This window comes from Patiria miniata, unplaced genomic scaffold (assembly GCF_015706575.1).
Source record: "Patiria miniata isolate m_02_andy unplaced genomic scaffold, ASM1570657v1 HiC_scaffold_17, whole genome shotgun sequence".
NCBI lineage: Eukaryota > Metazoa > Echinodermata > Asteroidea > Valvatida > Asterinidae > Patiria > Patiria miniata.
This window is the reverse complement of record NW_024037055.1, coordinates 5972344-5992897: the sequence shown is the minus strand read 5'-3', so window position 1 is coordinate 5992897 and position 20554 is coordinate 5972344. Positions and strand designations below refer to the sequence as shown.

Below are 20554 nucleotides of genomic sequence, written 5' to 3'. Positions count from 1 at the left end.
AGAATTCTTTTAAAAATACTCAGAACTCTCACAGGTGTCCAGGCTGCACAGGAAAATGATGATCGACATGTCATCTTTCATTTTCTTTTCAATTTTTTTGGTGGGTTGGCCGTTGACTTTTCGAGAAATCTCACCCGAAGAAGACCGCCCCTAAAACAAGTGATGTTTTTCAAACTGGAAAAGTAGCCATTCAAAAAGGATCTCTCCACAACATATCTAAATAGCGCCACTTTTGGATCCGATTGCATCCAAATACACAGAATTCGAAGCCTCAATTTCAACTCCAGGCCAGAGGTGCAGTGCCATTATGTCTTCAATTCCCCAATTCCAGAACTATCTAACTATGATATAGAATGATTTGAGTGTATAGCTTGTATTCATGAGCTTGGCGGACGGATTTTGTAGCCTATTTTACATGTACTACGGTGTAGGCTACCCTGAAGCAAAACGTACAACTGCTATTAAAAAATTCTACTCACAATGCTGTTCTTTCAGCAAAACAAAAACAATTCTCATAGGGATACATGTGAATTGTTTTCGTTTTGCTGAAAGAACAGTTCCTTTTTTGTGATCCGTGGACAGAGCTTTAAAACGGTGGTTGTGTTCAAAATTCCGTAACTTGAAAAGTACATGAGTGATTTAAATGATTCTTGTACTAAAAGAAAGCTCAGTGATTGGGCTTTCATATCCTAGATTTTGAAAGTGCTGCAGAAATTCATTCAAATTTGGTCCTGCCATTTGTGTTTCTTTCTTGTTTTTTTTACTCACCCTGTGATGATTCTCATAGAAGTACAGTGTAAAGGTATATGTATCATTCTTGTCACTTTAAGGGGACATTAAATTCATTCGATGTCATTGATAAAAAAATCCTCAGTATTCTTTTTTCTCAAATTGAAAGAAAAGGTATGCTCCCATAATTTAGCGTTAACGTTTTTAATCATGCCGATCGTGTAATCGATGCAAACATAGTTTGTTGTTATTGTTGTTGTTGTTGTTTTTGTTTTTGTTGTTGTTGTTGTTGTTGTTGTTGTTGTTGTTGTTGTTGTTGTTGTTGTTGTTGTTGTTGTTGTTTGTTGTTGCTGCTGCTGCTGCTGCTGCTCTTGTTGCTCTTGTTGCTGCTGTTGCTGTTGTTGCTCTTGATGCTCTTGATGCTCTTGTTGCTGTTGTTGCTCTTGTTGCTCTTGTTGCTCTTATTGCTCTTGTTGCTCTTGCTGCTCTTGTTGCTGTTGATGCTGTTATTGTTGCTGCTGCTGCTGCTGCTGCGTTGTTGCTGTCACAATGTTAATGATTATCACATGTTAGCTGATAAATTTAATGTTATTGCTAGTCTTTATGATAATTTAATGTATAAGCTGATTGTTGTGGAGACCTCACTTTTTATTCATTTATTTGTCAGTGGGTTCATTCTCTCGGGTTTAGGTTTAAAGCGAGAAGTAAAGACGGATCATTCGGTATTTCATTTTCAAAGAATCATTCGATATGTTGTTTATTTTGAATCCGACGTGACGGTTAATCTGTTAAGGCTGGGCCTTGTTATGTGGCTGCGTGTATATTGGCCTACAGCGTGGTTCAAAAAAAAGGAAATTCCCTCCTGAATTCAGTACACCAACTTAGTTAACTTAGCCTGGACTATTTCAAATATTTCTTCGCATGGTAGTTAAGTTTAGCCCTAGGCTTCAACCAAGCTTAGTAAAAGTCGCAAGAATAGTATAATATTATGCTTATTTGAATACAAGTCCCCAAAACCAGTCTTGTCCACGTGTTATCCTATGTAAATTTGACCTTTTGGGGTAGAAAATTAGAAACCTTGCCACATATTGGCCTAATGTTTTGAACTGGTAACTTTTTATTGAGGCTGTCCGATTATTCCAAGATCATCTCACTCAAGAAGCTGTAGGCTTAAGTTCATTGTTGCATAACATTACATAACAATCAAATGTCACGGTTGTAATACCCTTTCCCAAAAGAGAAGTGGAACTAACAACAATTCGTCGATCGTACCACGATCTGACCTATCTCAGTTTTTGCCATTTCGAGAAAAACGCGTTTGAAGTTGGGCCTATTTTGCATCCACTCTTTCACCCAGAACACTAATTGTTGTTGACTCAGTTTTTATATATAATAAAGTTGGATAGTTGAATTATGATTTTAAATTGTTTCTAAGGCAAAAACTCATCATTACCAGGTGAAAAATAGGCGCCAAATCCATAAGTCACTTCGTGAAAATTTCATTTTCATATTTCATGCGCACGAACAGCGACCTATCTAGATAGGTCACTTCGTGAAAATTTAATTTTCATTTTTCATGCGCGCGAACGGCGACCTATCCAGATAGGTCACTTCGTGAAACGGACAATTTCGATTTCTCTTTGGCTGGTAGTGACTTATGTCATATGCGCATGCGCGCGCGGACCTCTTCACGTTAAGTCATATGGAGGTTCGTTGCAATCTGTTGGTTTTTTATATTAATATTATTGTTATTAGAGATTAATAAGCTCTTACAAACTAAAACGCTGTTATAGTGAAGGAAATTAGAAAATGAATTCCAATATATACGGGGTGCATAGAAACTCGTTGAATACATTGTGTATACCTCCTAGTAATAATTCTTGAACGAATTCATTGTAAAGGTGTACTTCGAACCCCACTCAAGTGTTATTCTGACTGATTATGACTACCCACTACCGTCTACACTACAGTACGCCAATAGGCTAATTAGTGTAGGATGTTGTGCTATCATACACACGAGTCTCTGCAAAACATGTATTTAGACACAGCCCAACACGAACATATTGCAATACGAGTAATTAAAATACAGAAGGAATATACTTACAGACGTTTACAGAATCAGAAACTCGGTTGAAACTTGCTAGTTTCGTTCAGCCATCAAACGACATGTGTACGCCGCCATTGTTTCTGATAACGCTAAAGACTGGCCCCTAGTAACTCAATTTCATAAGAAAGTGATGGGGACCCCATTAAATCCAGGTACCAGACTCTATAAGTCACTTCGTGGAAAACTGACAGCGTTGTTTACGCGTTTCACGAAGTGACCTATCTCGATGCGTCAGTTCGTGAAATGATAATTTTGCATTTTGTAGCGATAGGTCAACATTTTTAATTAGCTGAATCTGCTTAATTAGCTAATTAGGCCACTTATGAATTTGAAATTTTCAGAAAATAAAGATTTCATCATGCATAACCAGAATATGCTAAAAACCCGAATTCGTCAAAAATTCAGATAGGTCAGATCAGTACGATCGACGATATGTTAGCTGATAAATTTAATGTTAATGCTTGCTGTAAAATTAATCTTTATGATACTTTATTGCATAAAGCTGATTGTTGTGGAGACCTCACTTTTTATTCATTAATGTCAGTGGATTCTTTCTCTCGGGTTTAGGTTTAAAGCGAGAAGTTAAGACGGATCATTCGGTATTTGATTTTTAAAGAATCATTCGATATGTTGTTTATTTTGAATCCGACGTAACGGTTAATCTGTTAAGTCTGGGCCTTGTTATGTGGCTGCGTGTATATTGGCCTACAGCGTGGTTCAAAATAAAGGAAATTCCCTCCTGAATTCAGTACACCAACCTAGTTAACTTAACTATTTCAAATATTTCTTCGCATGGTAGTAAAGTTTAGCCCTAGGCTTCAACTTTAGTAAAAGTCGCAAGAATAGTAATATTATGCTTATTTGAATACAAGTCCCCAAAACCACTCTTGACCACGTGTTATCCTATGTAAATTTGACCTTTTGGGGTAGAAAAGTAGAAACCTTGCCACATATAATGTTTTGAACTGGTAACTTTTTATTGAGGCTGTCCGATTATTCCAAGATCATCTCACTCAAGAAGCTGTAGGCTTAAGTTCATTGTTGCATAACATTACATAACAATCAAATGTCACGGTTGTACTACCCTTTCCCAAAAGAGAAGTGGAACTAACTACAAAAATTATTGTTGACTGCTGTGTACAGGATATGACGTCTTGAACACCGAAGGGCGCATAGTGCGCCCCGAGGGAGTTCGAAACGTCATATGCCACATCACAACCGTCAACAATTGTTTTGTTATACCTCAGTCTTGGATTCTTTGGATTTAGATGTAAAAATCACGAAAATAAAACACCCCCTTCCACCTGCATATCAAGAATAGTTGTTATTAAACAGACGGCGTCTTGCAAAGGAAATTTAGATACATCTTGACTTCCTCCCTGATGACATCTTTGACGGGATGAATGCGATATCCGCTTCGGTGGCTTAAAGTCATATCCCAGACATCAATGATGGCGACGTCAGGAACGTCGGCAAACACCGCCCTCATCGTCTGGTCCAGATCGTAGGCGTACAGATCGCTGGTACCCGTGGAGACGGAGTTCCTCGTGTTGGCAGACTTGAAGAAGACGGGGCTGGTGCCCGTCCCTCGCTTCTGCAGCCGCACAAGGGCGTCCCTGATGTGCTCCAGTCTGGACCGGTAATAGGTGAGATTGGTGGGGGTGAAATGAGCCCACAGGGTGAAAGCTACCACCGTGTTCGCACCGCCCTCCAAGTCATCAATCTCGCTGACCGTGAACTTGATGTCCGTGACGTTAACCCATCCGCTCCTTATCGGGTACTCGTGAAGGCGGAAAAACATGGTGATGTTATGCTGGGTGTCCCGTGCGCGCCTCGGACCGACTTTGGGATGGCCGGCGCCGGGTATTGCCTCTTCCTTCATAGTTTGACCGAGGTTCGTGGCCAGATACTCAAACCATTGCCGTAGGGTGGAGTCACCGTAGAAGTACAGACTTTTATTGCTCAGACATTTCAGAGTGTCGGGTAGATGGAATTCCCTCGCACGGCAGAGTTTTGATCTCCAGGAATCTTTGAAGTAGAAACCAGCGGCGTGATTGGGTTGCTTAGGTGGTAGGCCAAAAGTACAAGTCGGTAGATCCAAACACGTAGCATCACTCACTGAAATAAAATATAAGACTAGAGGTCAACTTCTTTTTATGGCACATTACAAATTCACAGGTTTATTTTATTTTTTTTCTTCGATTTTCTGAATACGGTTTTCAAAATATTCCCCGAATAAGTATGAGGTATTTGTTAACCTCTTGTGAGGCGATATTGAGCATTAGAATTGAGATTTGAATGGTATTACTTAAACTTACCGTTAGAAATCACTGTGACTTTCTTTAGTTTTCCTGTATTCTTTAAAGTTCCAGGACTGTGGAAAGAACGGGACAAAACAAAAGAGACCATGATGAGTAGAATTATGAATTAATAATGCTTCTGACCTAGAAATAATTGAAATAATTGATTTAAAAAATGACGCTGAATTATTTTATAAATCGTTACTTATAATTGATATTTTGCCATAATCCCATTCTCATTAAATCCCAAATGAAAGGTAATTTCAAACATTTGGACAACTCTTGAATACTTTTTTTTTTTTCAACCAACATAGGTCTTGCAATTAATGATCCCTATAGATTACAGGCAAAAAGTTGAAACTGAGTGAGCCAAGCTTGGTTTTACAAGCGGAGTATAAACTATGATGACATTTCTGCAAGGGCGGATCCAAGGGGGCCAACGGGGGCCATGACCCCCCCCCAAAAAAAAACGAACCCAATTGTTTTTGGTGGTTTTTAAGTGACGTCGCAATAAAGGCAGGCACTGCGTGCACCACCATCTTTTCCTCCCAAAAAATGGTTAAAGCGGTCAAAAATTTCCTCAGATCGCACCACAGAGCATCTTGAATAATAAAAAAAAGTCTCGCCGTAATTTATTGGACCCACATTTTGGGGGGACCAAATTCCCCCCCCCCAAAAAAAAAAACAAATTGTGCAGTTCTCGATCCGCCCTTGCATTTCTGGGGGCACCATAAATACAACAGTGCATTGTGTGTGTTTTTTTATTAATATTTCAAATGGAAGTGGCTACCAGGGGAGCACGGACCGTCGCTGCCGGGGGCGTACCCCATTCCCCCTCCCACCAGTTATGCCACTGGGTATCACCCACGTATCACCCTGTGATTTTGGTATCGGGATGGGCCCTGTGTTTAGATTTGGCTCAAGTTGTATCTAAATTTCAGTTTAGTCGTTATGAGAGTGGGTCATAATGCTTGCTTACCGGCCCACCACACTTGATTCTCCTGGTCTTATTCTTGCTTTGACGTACTCCCCGCCTCTCTTCATGTTACCCCGATGTTGAGTGAAATTGGAGCACGTGAGAGTCTTTGGCTTGAGACAGTACCACGTCGTGCCTGCCGTCCGATTTGAAAAGTCACAAACTTCAGATTTCGAGGATAGTGAAAGCCCCGCGGCCCTTTTGTCGACGAATACGTCTCTTTCAATGTGACAAGGAGTTATTTCGACGGTGGTGTTGCCGTCCGTGAACAAGGCATCGTAGGCAAATCGCATGGGTGCACGCTCCCTGATGTTCCGCAGGAAATCAGCGTGTTCCGCGCTGAAGGAGAGCCGTACCAGCGGCTCGATTTCCCCGGTCCAGTGTAGCGTGAAGCGGGCGGTATAAGTACCGTTACCGTGGTCGATCAGCTCGTCTGCTGGGGCACTGGCGTACAGTGATGCCGTCCGAAGAAACGGCCACATGTGGTCGCCTCCTCTGGTCTTTCTCTTGTTCTTAGCGTCCCTGCTTGCAATGTACAACTCCAGCTGATCGCATACAGTGTAACTTGCCTTTGGGTTTCGGATGTAGAAGAAGGAGTTGCTGGTACTAGTTGGGTTTGGCACCTGTGCTGCTGAAGTACTTGGCAGTACTGTCGCATTAAGTTTTGGAACGTATGGTTTTGAAGTGCTTAGTAGTACGTCTGTTATAGGTTTCGAGCTCGCATTTAGAACTTGTGTTGCATTTGATGACAAAACACGTGTAGATGATACATTTCTGGTGAAGTTTGTGCTGAGTGCTGGTTGTGGCTGATACCACTGTGGGGGGGGGGGAATATATCAGAATCAGACCGGAATATTATAAGAAAATAAAAGCAAACTGTTAGATTTTTCAGGATTTAGTCCTACAGCATGGAGCTATAAACTCGTTGTAAGTCCAAAGCCTGTTTTTTCCCTGACAATGTTACGAATTTGTTTCATATAGGGTACGCCATCTTGAAAATCAAAGCGAGGCATATGAGGCAAACACACATGGATGGCGACGTTAATAGTGTGTGTCCGTTTAGCGAGTGACTCTCGCATAGTTATATCTGATTGATCATCTCACTAATGGATGGAGAGCTCAAATTCATCGAAACATCAATCAACATTCTCGGTGGGTCACGTCTCGTTGTGTTTTGAAGAAGGATCTTATGACTAAAAAGCCCAAAACCAGTGGCCAAACTAAAGTTTTCGTGTTAGTTTAATAAGCCAATAAATAGCACCGCCGTCAAAAACACGTCAAGACTTTCTATTTTTCACTTTTCCATCCGCGGCGGTTTTCTGAGCTGAAATTGCACCTGTTTAGTAGATATTTAAGTTATGAGGCCAGCTGGATTTTCAAGATGGCGTACCCTGAGAAAGGTCTATTTCACGAATCCACATTGATGGTGAGTACCGTACAAAGGAAGTGAAAATGTATGAAACAGTGATATTTCTATAATAACGACAAACTTCGCAACTGGTTTTCAAAGCGACAAAGGTGAGCAAAATGCTTGCAAATTTCAATGGCATGCGTTTTCTGTACTTACAAATTATTCAAAGGGTCTATGCCATGATTTTTTTTCTTAGAAACACAAATTGTGCAACTTTCTACTCCTCTTGAATGTATGAAACCTATCTGACATCCCCTTTTGGTTTAATACTTCAATTGAAAGGTGCATGCACTTTTTATATTTAAAAAATTGTCCGTGCCTTTCCGGACAACTGACTGCACTGTTTGCTCTGATGTCATTTTCAGGAGGGCACTGTTCAGTTTAGGGGTTTTCGGTTCAAATCATGAACCCAGAATGTTTATTGAAAACATTTGTGACAAAGGTTTGCTCAGAATGGCTTAATGTCATGTACCGACACAACTTACGAATAGCCCAAGAAAAGAAAATTCTGGCAACTTGTGCTGAAATAGCTGTAACATTGTTTCTGCCTGATATGACATCACACTTTTGCTCACGAATATAGAGATTTGCGTATAAGCACTAAAACCAAAAAAGCACCAAAATACCCCTTGGTGAAAATGAAGATAAGGAAAAGGTGCGTTTTCATGGATTGCATTAAAAAAAACAGTAACATTCCATGAGCCCTGTTAGTTGCCAACAACATTACCTGTAATGCGTGGTCGGCTGCCCGACCCAAGACGTGGGGATTGTCACTTTTTGAAAAAGACAAAACTCCCCACCTCTTGGGCAAAATGTAAGTGGCAATCTCCGACACGCGTGGGGGGCACTAATGATTGCCTTTCCATGTAGCACGCCAATGGTAATGTTTCGGGGTGACCAAACTGAATCCCCACCCTGGGGCATGAAAACGTGACCAAACCCCGACATCGGACCTGCGGCCGGTAGGGGGGGGGGGGGGAACAGTTGATATAGGCGCATAACAAAAACTGTGTTGAAGCCATTGAACACTGATAACGAGATAGATATAGATAGGGACAGAACAGGGGTAAGACAAATAGATGCTTAGGCCTATAATGTAAACAAGAAAGAGGAATTAAAAAAAATCCGAATGCGACTGACTGCTAAAGTTTAAACAGGACTAAATCGTAACTGTTACAACTTAATGACGATAGCTCTAACGGGAACTTGTTAGGGTGTGAGTATAATATTCTGTGATAAAAAAGAATCAGTTGAAGTTGTTTTCATCGTTAATCTACACCCTTAAAGACATTAGTTTACAATGCTTATCGATCGATCATAAAATGGTTGATGTTTTCGTCGCCCGTCGCTGTAGGTTCGGGCATGGAGGAAGGAACCGTGGTTCGGGCATGGAGAACTCGGCCCTAATTTGTCAGAAAAATTGTTCGTTATTTTGAGGTCCTGGTTTCCGATCCAAATGAATCGGCAACTTTATCCTCTAATTCTGATGTCAAATTTGGCAAATGTTGTTGAGTTTTATAGCTTCTAATGAATTACGAAATCTAAGGAATCATTAACAGACTGAAAGCCTTTTTTGTTTTCGATTTTTTTTTTTTTTACTGGGCTATGAATCGAGGTTTGTAATGAGTAAAAAGAAAATTAGCCATAAAAGCTTTGAATTGGCACACGATACAAGATAACAAAAAAAGACAGTCATGAACTCACCTGCTCATTGCTGGTGCCACAATACAAGAGCGTATATAACACTAGTCCGTTTATCAGTATCGCCCACAGCAGCCACGACCGTCGGCACGCTTTGCCGATAGGCGAGGCCGTATTTCCAGCGTAAGTTTTCGATCCATTGAGGTTGTTGTTGGAGGTCTTATTTGATGCCATTATTTCTCAGTCGCGTATTCACACAAATTGGGTCGAAATGCAGAAGGCGGTTTCCAAAAAGTTCGTCGGGGAATTATGTCAGGTTTGAAACACTGCGCATCACTTTGTACGATTCTGCTCTCCGTTGTGGGATAGAATTTTATGTACATAAGTGCACGTACTTAAGCTCAACTGAGGGCGCTGTTGTAAAAACCGCAACCCCCCGAACCTATGCCCGAACCCTCCATAAACATCAGCTGATAAAAGTGGTTTTAGTTCAACCTCGTTCCCATGTTTACGTTTACATCACGGCCAGGGGTTAGTGAAGGAACGCGCATGCGCCCATGGAGTCGAGGCTGGTTTTAGTTGCATGTTGGTTGAAAACGGTGAATTTTTTTTTTTCTTGATTTTTTTTTTACGGCGCGGGTCAACGCTTCTACCGTGCGTGCCGTCCGCGTGCGGGATGTACGCGGCCATCTACGCGCAATGCTTGACATTGACGCGCGAAGCAGCCTCGACTCCAGGGGCGCGTGCTCGTTCCTTATTAGGCTGCGTCCGAATCAATTGTCTAGAGCTAGGTCTAGGTCCATGCCAATTGAAAATACGCGGGGACGGGCTGACAATAGACGTAGCCGTAGCTCTGGAAGCCCGTTTCGGACACGGCCTAACAGACCCCTGGCTGTGATGATGACGTAAATGACACTGAATGGCTGTTCACAGCGTACTGCGCGGGCATTTCGAAGATTGCACGCCGTGCGCGCCCATAATGCGCTCGCGCTCGCGTGCCGTTAGCTTTGCTCGTAACGTCACGTACGAAAAAAAAAATTACGATTCAAAAGTCGCGAAGCCTGTACGATATGGATTATGTCAGCCGCGTTTTTCGCTAAAAAAACCCCTGTATCTGTGGTTGTAAAGGCACGAAAGGGGTACGTACATTTAACACGAATCTTTGCTAATTAACACAACGTCCAAACGTTGTGTTTGAAAGGATTGATTCTTCAAAATCACAACTTTTAACATTTTACAGATGGCGCCGGCACGTAAAACGGATAAACTGCAACCCTAATTATAATGTACCGTATTTTGGTATATTTAAATTACACAATTCCAGGGGTAACGATCGCGCAAGGGAAACAACATGGCGCTGCAAGATCGTACCCACGGGGCACGAGGTTGGGGAATGACGAGCACGCGCGCCTGGAGTCGAGGCTGCCACGGGGCACGAGGTTGCGCGCGAAGACACTTTGGCCAAGTTCGGGCAAGGACCATTAGTCGACTAGTGGTTGATTTGTGACGTACCTTACGCCTGCGCACTGATAGCAACGTGTGAACGTCTCTAGTCAAACGCTGGTCAAAATGTCATCGCAAAACTTCTGGATCCTGGCTCTCTGCTAGCGTTATGAATGCGCGCGGCTATTGGTTACCAGCGAAGCAACCAACCCCAGTAGGCTGGTTCCAAATAGTCGACTAGCGTAGTCAACCACCGTCGACTAGACAGAGTTCGGGCAAACGTTAGTTAACCATTGGTCAAACTTGGCCTTTGACTGAGCCGTCCTGTGCGTAGACTTTGCCAAGTCTGGCTCGGTTGCGCTCTGTCTGTGCCCATTATAGTAAATCCACTCACAGCGCATATCGCATACGTCCTTACAGTACATAACGCGCGCCCTCATGCGGAACCTACGGGGAGGGGGAAAAAAGTGTTTTAAAGGTATCAACAAGGGTTTTTCCGTAACGGATGCTCCCAAATCGTAAGGGAGCAAGGGCGGATCCAGGGGGGGGGGCCAAAGGGGGCCATTCCCCCCCCCCCCAAACGAAACCAATTTTTTTATTTTTTTATGTGACATCGCAATAAAGGCAGGCAATGAGTACAACACCATCTTTTCCTCAAAAAACATTGGTTAAAGTGGTCAGAAATTGCCTCAGATCGCACCACAGAGCATCTAGAATCCAAAAATTTTTCGGGGCCCTTACGGGCCCCAAACCCCACGCCGTAATTTTTTTGACCCACTTTTTTGGGGGACCAAAAATGTTTTTGGCCCCCCCAAAAATTGTGTTCTGGATCCGCCCTTGTAAGGGAGCAGTAGGCTATCAGCCGATTACAACAATTGCTAGTTGAAAAGGGGGAGGGGGGGGGCATTTTTAGCTTAAAAGTAGCTGAAACTAAATTTATTGTCGCTGGGGGCGCTCTACATCTTAGCAGGGGCAAAAAAAGTCACTATTTTCGGGCCTAATATCGACCTCGGATAATTTTTTTCTTTCAATTTTTTTTTAGCAGTTACAATAGCAGTTACCTGCTATTATAGGATGCACACCGGTAAATAGGCCAAAATCCATCCGCCGAGCTCCTGAATAAAAGTTATACCCTCAAAATATTCTATATTAGAGAGTTCTGAGCGCCGTAAAATTGGGGAATTAAAGAGATATGGTAATGAACCTCTGGCCCGGACTTGGGGCTTCCAATTCTGAGCATTTTGGATGCTACTGGGCTCGAAAGTGGCGCTATTTTGTCATGTTGTGGAGGGATCGTTTTTCAAGATGGCTACTTTTCCGCTTTGGGGAAAATAGGGGTCGTCTTCTTTGGGTAAGAATATCTCGCAAAGGTAATGGTCAACCCACCAAAAAATGAAAAGAAAACGAAAGATGACACGTTGATCATCATTTTTCTGTGCAGCTTGAATACCTGTGAGAGTTCTGAGTATTTTTAAAAGAATTTTGAAGTATGGGCATTTAGCACTAGTGTCTGTGGGAATTTACTTGCAGGGTTGCATCCATACACTTTATGGGGAAGAGTATCAGTGCTTGAATCAAGTCTAGGGCATACGTATACACTTTTTCTAACAGCAGAGGGCAGTGTTTATCGCAGTTGCAAGACAACCGGGTTCATCTCTGTGGAAGTTTTTCAGTTATATTCGTGCGGATGTAATTTTTGGATAAATCTATGTCCAGATATGTACTCTATTTCTCAGACTTATGCAAGCGTTCAGTTGTTCTCTTTAAGGGGAATAAAAAGGGACGTGAGAACTTGAGGGGCGGTGAGTATTTATTTTAAACGCGTTCACCTGTCCGTCATGTGTCGTATACGTACACTGCAGCTATCTCGTGATAAAGCTTAAACTGTTAGTGTTTAGCTAGCCCCATAAATGTGGCCAATATACTGGACTACCTCGTAAACATAGGCCACACATCCACATGTACACTTGTTATGCTCGCCTTCTTAATTTAAAGGCAGCACTTTCTGATTAGCCTATAATAAAGAGGGTGAGTATGCTTCTAAAGCAAAAATAAACTACAAACTAAGCCTAAATGTGAAAATCGAAATTTGACAAAGTTCTACATGTTTTTGTACATGGTGGACCGTGGAAGTGTGGCCTTTATTTATGGAGGTAGTCCAGTAAATTGGCCACATTTATGGGGCTATATATCATTGAGTATAGTGAAGTTTAGCCCTAGTTTATGGCCCGCACTGGAGTAAACTCTATATGCTGGCATGCAAAGTCTACTCCAGTGGAACTGGAAGTCATAGATTAGGGCTAAGTGAAGTTTAAAGGAGTAGTCCCATATGTGCCAATGAAACTGGAAATTACACAAAAAATAGTCGTCTGAGAAAGGAGGGACTTCTTTTGCATCACTTTAAAGAAGGCGAGCATAACAAGTGTGCTTCTATTTTCTAATCTAAAGCATCAATAAACCAGACTACAAAATAGTCTAAAATGTGTGAAAATCAAAATTTGACAGAGTGCTACATTTTCGGGTACATGTTCCAAGTGTGGCCTTTGCCTGCGGATGTAGTCCAGTACAAGGGCGGATCCAGAACATAATTTTTGGGGGGGCCAAAAAAATTTTTGGTTCCCCCCAAAAGGGGGAAAAAAAAAAATTACAGCGTGGGTTCGGGGCCCGCTTAAGGGCCCCGAAAAAATTTTGGTTTGTAGATGCTCTGTGGTGTGATCTGAGGCGATTTCTGACCACTTTAACCAATGTTTTTTTTGAGGAAAAGATGGTGGTGTACTCATTGCCTGCCTTTATTGCGATGTCAAAAAGTGGGTCAAACAATTTACGGCGTGGGGTTCGGGGCCCGCTTAAGGGCCCCGAAATTTTTTTTTGGATTCTAGATGCTCTGTGGTGCGATCTGAGGCAATTTCTGACCACTTTAACCAATCTTTTTTTTGAGGAAAAGATGGTGGTGTACTCATTGCCTGCCTTTATTGCGATGTCAAAAAGTGGGTCAAAAAAATTACGGCGTTGGGTTCGGGGCCCGCTTAAGGGCCCCGAAAATTTTTTGGATTCTAGATGCTCTGTGGTGCGATCTGAGGCAATTTCTGACCACTTTAACCAATGTTTTTTTTTGAGGAAAAGATGGTGGTGTACTCATTGCCTGCCGTTATTGCGATGTCACATAAAAAAAAAAAAAAATTGATTTCGTTTTGGGGGGGGCCATGGCCCCCTTTGGCCCCCCCCTGGATCCGCCCTTGGTCCAGTAAAGTGGCCACATTGATGGGGCTAAGCCTGGTGCACTCATAAATTAGCATGCATTACACGCAGCTTATTACTGTCGCATTCAATGCACTTTCAACACACAAGTCTCACCGCACATGGATGTGTTGGTACATTGCAGAGGTGGCAGCAAGTCATTTTTTGCAAGTCCAAGTCAAGTCACAAGTCATTGTTTGCAAGTCCAAGCCAAGTCACAAGTCATTAGGTCCAGTCACAAGTCAAGTCACAAGTCATTAGGTCCAGTCACAAGTCAAGTCACAAGTCATTTGGTCTAAACACAAGTCAAGTCACAAGTATCTTTGTCCAAGAACACGTCAAGTTGCACATTATTTTGTCCAGCTGTAATAAGCTAAAAGAACCTGGCGTCAACTTTTATTTTGAACATGCCTCCTTAATTCCCCTTTTCCAATGTGTTGCAATTACTATTCTTGTAGTTTATCACATATCTGTCGGATATTAGCCCTTTGTATACTTAAATAAATTTACTTAACATTGTAGAAATAAATGTCGAGATGACATGAAAAAAGACTTCACTCACTCGATTACTAGTACAAATATGTGTATACTAACACTTTATTGTTCAATTTTCATGTATACTAAACGTCGACCAATGTGTTAGGCTATCCGGTATTTTACATGCAATTGACAAAGGCCTGCTTTCTTTTCATGAAAGGCTCCTTTCAAAGTTTGTTCAACCATTACATTAAGCAAGAGACTTGGTCATTGAAAAAGTAGTTTGTTGTGACAGTCTTATTGAAAACTTTTGAAACTAGTGGGAAATATTCATTTTACTGGATTCAGTCACTGAGGTCTAGTTTCTGGAATGAAACTTTCTCGCAACTATAAACTGCATTTATAAACACCTTGAGTGGCCTTTTTGGGCCTTTTGTTGGGCGACTTCAATTGAAAAAAAAAATCTATTTTTTTCATGTACAAACTGTTACACTTCAAATAAACAAGATTTGATAGCATAGTATCACTCAACTTTGCTCTGTGTGGCCTCATAATTATTCCTCCATGACTGAATACACGTTCGATGGGGGAGCTAGTAGCAGGAACAGACAGCACCCTCATAGCAAGAGGAAAGAGTCCGGGGAGGCTGTTCTTATTTACCAACAGAGTTGTAATGACTCGAGTCAATGACTCGACTCGAGTCCGACTCGAGTCACATTTTTTTGGCGACTCGACTCGACTCGAGTCCCGACGGGTAAATGACTCGACTCGACTCGAGTCACTGCGAGCAAATGACTCGACTCGACTCGAGTCCCTCATCAGAATGACTCGACCATCAGAATGACTCGACTCGACTCGAGGAAGGCTAATAAGACTCGAGTCCCAAATAAAAGCAAAACTTACTTGCGAAAAATATTTGCAATGACTTACGCTGCGCCGTTCGCGTTGCCAGTTTTTGTTCACGTCACGTTAATGTTCGCGAATAATGTACGTTTATATACAGCGGCAGTCTGTTTCCTTCCTCCATAATGAAACAACAAACATACACCGTGTCGCGGACTCCCACCTTGTGGTTCTATAGCATGTAATGCTAAACCCGGAACCAGACTTAAAACGCATTTCTCAATCCGTGGTTTCATCATTGGTTTCGGGCGATTTTGAAGTTCTTGGTGGAACGCTGGCTAAATTCATGTCCCGATTTCACACACAAAAATGGATACGGACGGGCCCACCTTTAAATAATCAGAAACAGTTTTGTATAATGCAATTAGGTTTTAACGTTGTCAGCGATCAGCGAACAACAAAATCTAGACCCGAAGCCAAACCAGTTATAAGACCGAAGTTTCACATCTTCTTATCTGTGACGTGAGCTAGCAATGGAAACTGTTGGTTGGGTACCATACAGCATACTTTATGTCTTTGGATTTCCGTAATAGACTGGTGCCTTGTATTCTTTCTCTCTTGTGTTTGTTGCTTTTTATTGTAATTAAGTGTTCAAATATTTGTGACTCGAATTGACTCGAGCTAAATACTTGACTCGACTCGACTCGACTCGACCACACTCTGTGACTCGACTCGACTCGACTCGACCTTGTTGACCTAATGACTCGACTCGACTCGAGTCACTTCTTTAAAATGACTCGACTCGACTCGAGTCACAAAAATCAGTGACTCGTTACAACTCTGTTTACCAACCAGAAGTGCAGGCAGGCATTACGCAACGTAACAGCTCAGCTCACTGATATGATCTACAGCTGCAGCTGGGCGAAGTAGAAACCGCGCAAGCCAAAGTCCGTATTAATGCACGTAAGGCGTAAACCGAATAGCTAATTAAAAGTATAATAGCTTAATTAAAGTGTATTGGGTCGCTCGAGTAGCGTCTGACTTGGGTTGGTAACAAGTCATTTTTTTGCAATCCCAAGTCAAGTCACAAGTCATTGTTTGCAAGTCCAAGTCAAGTCACAAGTCAAAGCTGGTATTTACAAGTCAAGTCACAAGTCACAAAAATAGCGACTCGAGTCCAACTCGAGTCCAAGTCACATGACTCGAGTCAGCAACTCTGGTACATTGTAAGTGTGATTTGTTCAAACAAATTCTATCTAAATCTAACATTAATCTTCCACTGCCTGCAGATGTGTGCCCTTTATAGTCATCATGGGAGTCCAAGGATTATGGAAACTGCTCGAGTCCACAGGGAGGCCAGTGTCACTGGAATCGTTAGAAGGCAAAGTGCTTGCTGTCGGTATCCTTTAAACTAGAACAGATATGTCTAGACGATGTAGTGGTGATGAAAAATTAAAAAACAATTTTAAACTTGAACAAAGACATTGACTGGAGCGGAGCTTGAACCTGCGACCCCTGGTAACCGTTCCGGTGCTCTAACCAACTTAGCTATCCAGCCCTATGTTGGCAATTCCCTATTTTGTCTTTGTTCAAGGGGCGCTAGTCAGAAGCCATAAACCAGTATGCCATACAGCCAGGGATCACGCCCACAGTCATGATACAGACCTTTAAGGAAATAGCAAACGGGGATCACTCGGAGAGGATACGGCTTTTTATAACAAATTTTTAACAACAAAAAACAAACAATCGAAACATGACAGGATTAGGACGAATAAAATATTTAAATAAAAGTAAAATGAAAGTCGATATTATTTTTATGTGCCGTATATTTTGCAAATCTATGTATAAATTAAAGGTAGAGTACATGTATATCATTTGTCATTTGTACATTGTTTTCATTTGAAGCAAGAAAAGTACTCAAAACCTAATAAAGGGTGCTTAGCAACTAAGGCAAAAAAAAAATAGTCTCCGGTTTCTGGTATGGAGCTTGGCCCAAAAGCCCAGAGAGGCCACATAAAGCTTATACTCGATCGTAACCCCATCTAAAAACACGTTAAAACTGTGCAGCAGCAGGATTCCAGTCAAACCAGTGAGTTTGGCCGTTTTGAGACATCATCTTATGTTGAAAAAAAACTCTCTTTAATTTTGCCGATGCGCACGGCTACGGCGACGCGAATCTTTTTAATTTTGCCGATGTGCATGGCTACGGCAATGCGCGCGCATACCAGAAACCGGAGACTTTTTGGGGGGGCCTAAACTGTGCGTCATGCCAACACTTGCGTGCACCCATTTACAGCTTTGCCAAATTGAAAAACAAACTACTAGTGGGTAAAGGAAACTTCCAAAAATGCGTCTTTAGACGCATCTTTGGAAATAGGCCTAGGGAGTTAGGGTTTTAAAGTCTCCTATAAAAATTGAATTGATACCTCAAATGATGACATACTGAAGACAGTGTCTTTACCTAACAAAACTGTTTGGAGAATTTTGTCGGCCAAAGAGTGAGTAAAAGTTGACCTGAATTAATTTTGCACGTTTTTCTGCACCCAAGGTCCAGTCTGGGCCATGTGTGATGCATTTTCCTTAAATAAGTGATTTCTTAAGATGTGAGTTTATGGTTACATCAAGCGATGCGGGGCATGAGGGACGACGGAGGAAACGTCGCCACCAACGCTCATCTCCACGTCCTCTTCAATCGCATCTGCAAACTTCTCTTCTACCGCATCAAACCGATATTTGTCTTCGACGGCAGTGTTCCAGAAATCAAGAGACAGACAACTGTAAGTACTGGGGTTAATGTGGCAGATTACCCTACTGCTAAAGTTAGTCTTATATAGCGCACGTATCTACCAACAATTAGGTACTCAAGGCGCTGGAAATTATGTCAATTATAAAAGAAAGGTAAATAAAGTTCATGAGAAATATGAGACCCATTATGTAGCACCTTATTATGGGTTACAAGATGCTGCGGCACATATCGCAGTCACTGCCAGAAACACCGGGGCAAACCCCTTCTCTTAGCGATAAGTGTTACTGGGTTCTTAAACGTGCATTTCACAACACACGGGACCTACGGCTTCACGTCCCATCTGAAGGACAAAGCAATAATGGTAAAGTGCCTTGCTCAAGAGCACAAGCACCATGTTCCCACGGTCAGGATTCGAACCCATGTACCACGGCACACGGCACATGAGTCGAACACCGTAACCATTGGACCACAGCACCCCACAACTTGTGGAAAAAACTTGTGGAAAAAACTTGTGGGAAAAACTTGTCCGTGGACTTTGTCACAGAATTTTCATGACGGTTAATTCACTTTTTGTAGCATAGTCCTCCGTGCATCTAACTTTTACAGTCCAAGTTGCTTGATTTTCCCCCCAGTTTCTTAGTAAAAACTAATTTAGTTTGTGGTTGGTGATTTTTGGAAATAGTTGGACATACGGCCTTCAAATTCAGTCCTGGAATGAGCGCAATTGGGCTACAAAACGGGATTTGATTGAAATGCTGTTAATCGGAAAGAACATTTAAAAGTAAGATATTAAACATCCACACAACTATCCTTTAAAACTGCCCGTTTTTGTTTTATTCTTGTTTTATGCTTGCGAGAACGACTTTCGGGGTCCACTTCAGTGTTGTAGTCGAGTACTTTTTTTTCCGAGTACCGAGTACTACCGAGTACTAAGGTTGCCGAGTACGAGTACTGGTACGAGTACAAGAACAGGTCTCCGAGTACGAGTACTTATACGTACGAGTACTGTACTTCCGAGTACGAGTACTTGTATTGCGAATACGACCATACGGCAATGGTTCATTGTGCGTAATTGGCCCAGGCCCAGTCAGACCGATGTACAGACCCACTCACGGCTGGCTGTTAAATGTGTTTGTCTGGACGTGCACAGAGGAAAATCAGGAAACTTCGATTTCTCCACAAGCCAATCAACCATTTCAAACTGAAAGTATCGATAAAATAAGGCCATGGTGTATAAAGTCAAGCTATAGCATTTCCCCCCGAATACTGCTTTTCGAGTACGAGTACTTTGATGATCGAGTACAATTTCGACATGTCGAGTACGAGCACTTTGCTGCCCGAGTACGAGTACCGTCCTTTCGGGTACGAGTACCTTGACATTCAAGTACGAGTACGAGTACTCCACAATAAGTACTCGAGTAGTACTCGAGTACGAGTACCGAGTACGAGTACTATGACACTGGTCCACTTTTGCGACCCCAAAAAGTCGGGCTGTTCATGCTAGTTGTGATTCCAGCCATAAAGTGTTCGCCTTTTGCGGACGTGTATTATAAGAAACCACATTTGTGCGTTGGTGCTGTGAGTAATTTTATGCGACACACACAACCTGTATCGTACATTGACTAAAACGACAGGAAAAACGTATGCGTACTCCGTCATGTCCGATGTAAACAAACAGGGGTTTTTTCCTCTTTTCTCGGGAACGGTAAGACATGAGGTTGGTTTCCTTTCAACCAGATGTTTGAAATAGGATAAGTAAACAATCCCACACATGAAAATTTGGTGGATTTCAGGACGCAGAACCCCTTTAATCGAATGGAGGGGAAAATCGTACATGTACTCCTATGTCCCTGGACAAAAAGGAGGGTGGAATATAGGGTGGTGCTAAAAGAAGGAAACCCACTTTTGACAACAATTCTCACCTTCATGTACTTGTTGAGCATATTTCAAATATTCAATTTAATGGTATTAGAATATTGATCTTTAAACAAAAGTGACCAAAAAAATGATTGCAAATGCATATTTTGTCTCTGAGGTATGGTAGTTTAAAAATTTCGTGTGTCAAACCACTTTGTCCACGGACGGCTTCATTCCACCTGCTTGACTGAGCTCCGGAGCTTGATTTGAAGACAAAAAACCACTTCACTAGACTTACACGTGGACAACAGTGATTTTGGTGACTTGTATTCAAATAAGCATAATAACACTATTCTTGCGATTTGTTCAAAGATTTTTTACCGCGTATGAATGAAAAACTATACTTCACTGTATGTAAAAAAAATGTCAAAATTCCTGTAAAAAGTGCATGGTTTTCCTTCTTTTTGCACCTCCCTGTATATCTCCCCCTCCCCTCCCCAACCCCCCCCCCCCCCCAAGGTATTTGCACCCCTTCTCCCCCTCCCCCCCCCCCCCACCCCCCGATGCAAAAGTCATTGAAGGTCATTCCTCCTCTTTAGGCCATCCCAAAAAAAACCTGTTCAGAATTTTACACAGTGTACAGGTGTAGGAGTGATTAACCAAAATAACCAAGCCATTAGTCGATGCCTAATAATGCATGCATGATTAGAAGCATAATGACGCAGAAACAAAAGCCCATTCTTAACCATAATTTACTCAATTTTCCAGTAATTTGTCCCCCCCCCCC

General features: G+C 42.1%; 2 protein-coding genes across 2 annotated transcripts in view; one reads left to right on the top strand and one right to left on the bottom strand.

The window, feature by feature from the left end:
• Positions 1-3792: 3792 nt before the first annotated feature.
• Positions 3793-9548, bottom strand: LOC119723639 (NXPE family member 3-like). The gene is made up of 4 exons (XM_038194398.1): positions 9228-9548; positions 6116-6927; positions 5155-5210; positions 3793-4954 (listed from the first exon to the last, which is right to left on the bottom strand). Exons 1-4 carry the CDS (start codon positions 9396-9398, stop codon positions 4164-4166), a joined length of 1830 nt encoding a protein of 609 aa, XP_038050326.1. The 5' UTR covers positions 9399-9548; the 3' UTR covers positions 3793-4163.
• A 2683-nt stretch (positions 9549-12231) lies between these two features.
• The window catches only part of LOC119723996 (DNA repair protein complementing XP-G cells homolog), a 30910-nt gene continuing 22587 nt past the window's right edge, over positions 12232-20554 (top strand). The window contains exons 1-3 of the mRNA XM_038194917.1: positions 12232-12409; positions 16442-16563; positions 17766-17941. Of these exons, the coding sequence (XP_038050845.1) occupies positions 16476-16563; positions 17766-17941 (264 nt within the window). The 5' untranslated portion in view covers positions 12232-12409; positions 16442-16475. The remainder of the gene's footprint in view (positions 12410-16441; positions 16564-17765; positions 17942-20554) is intronic.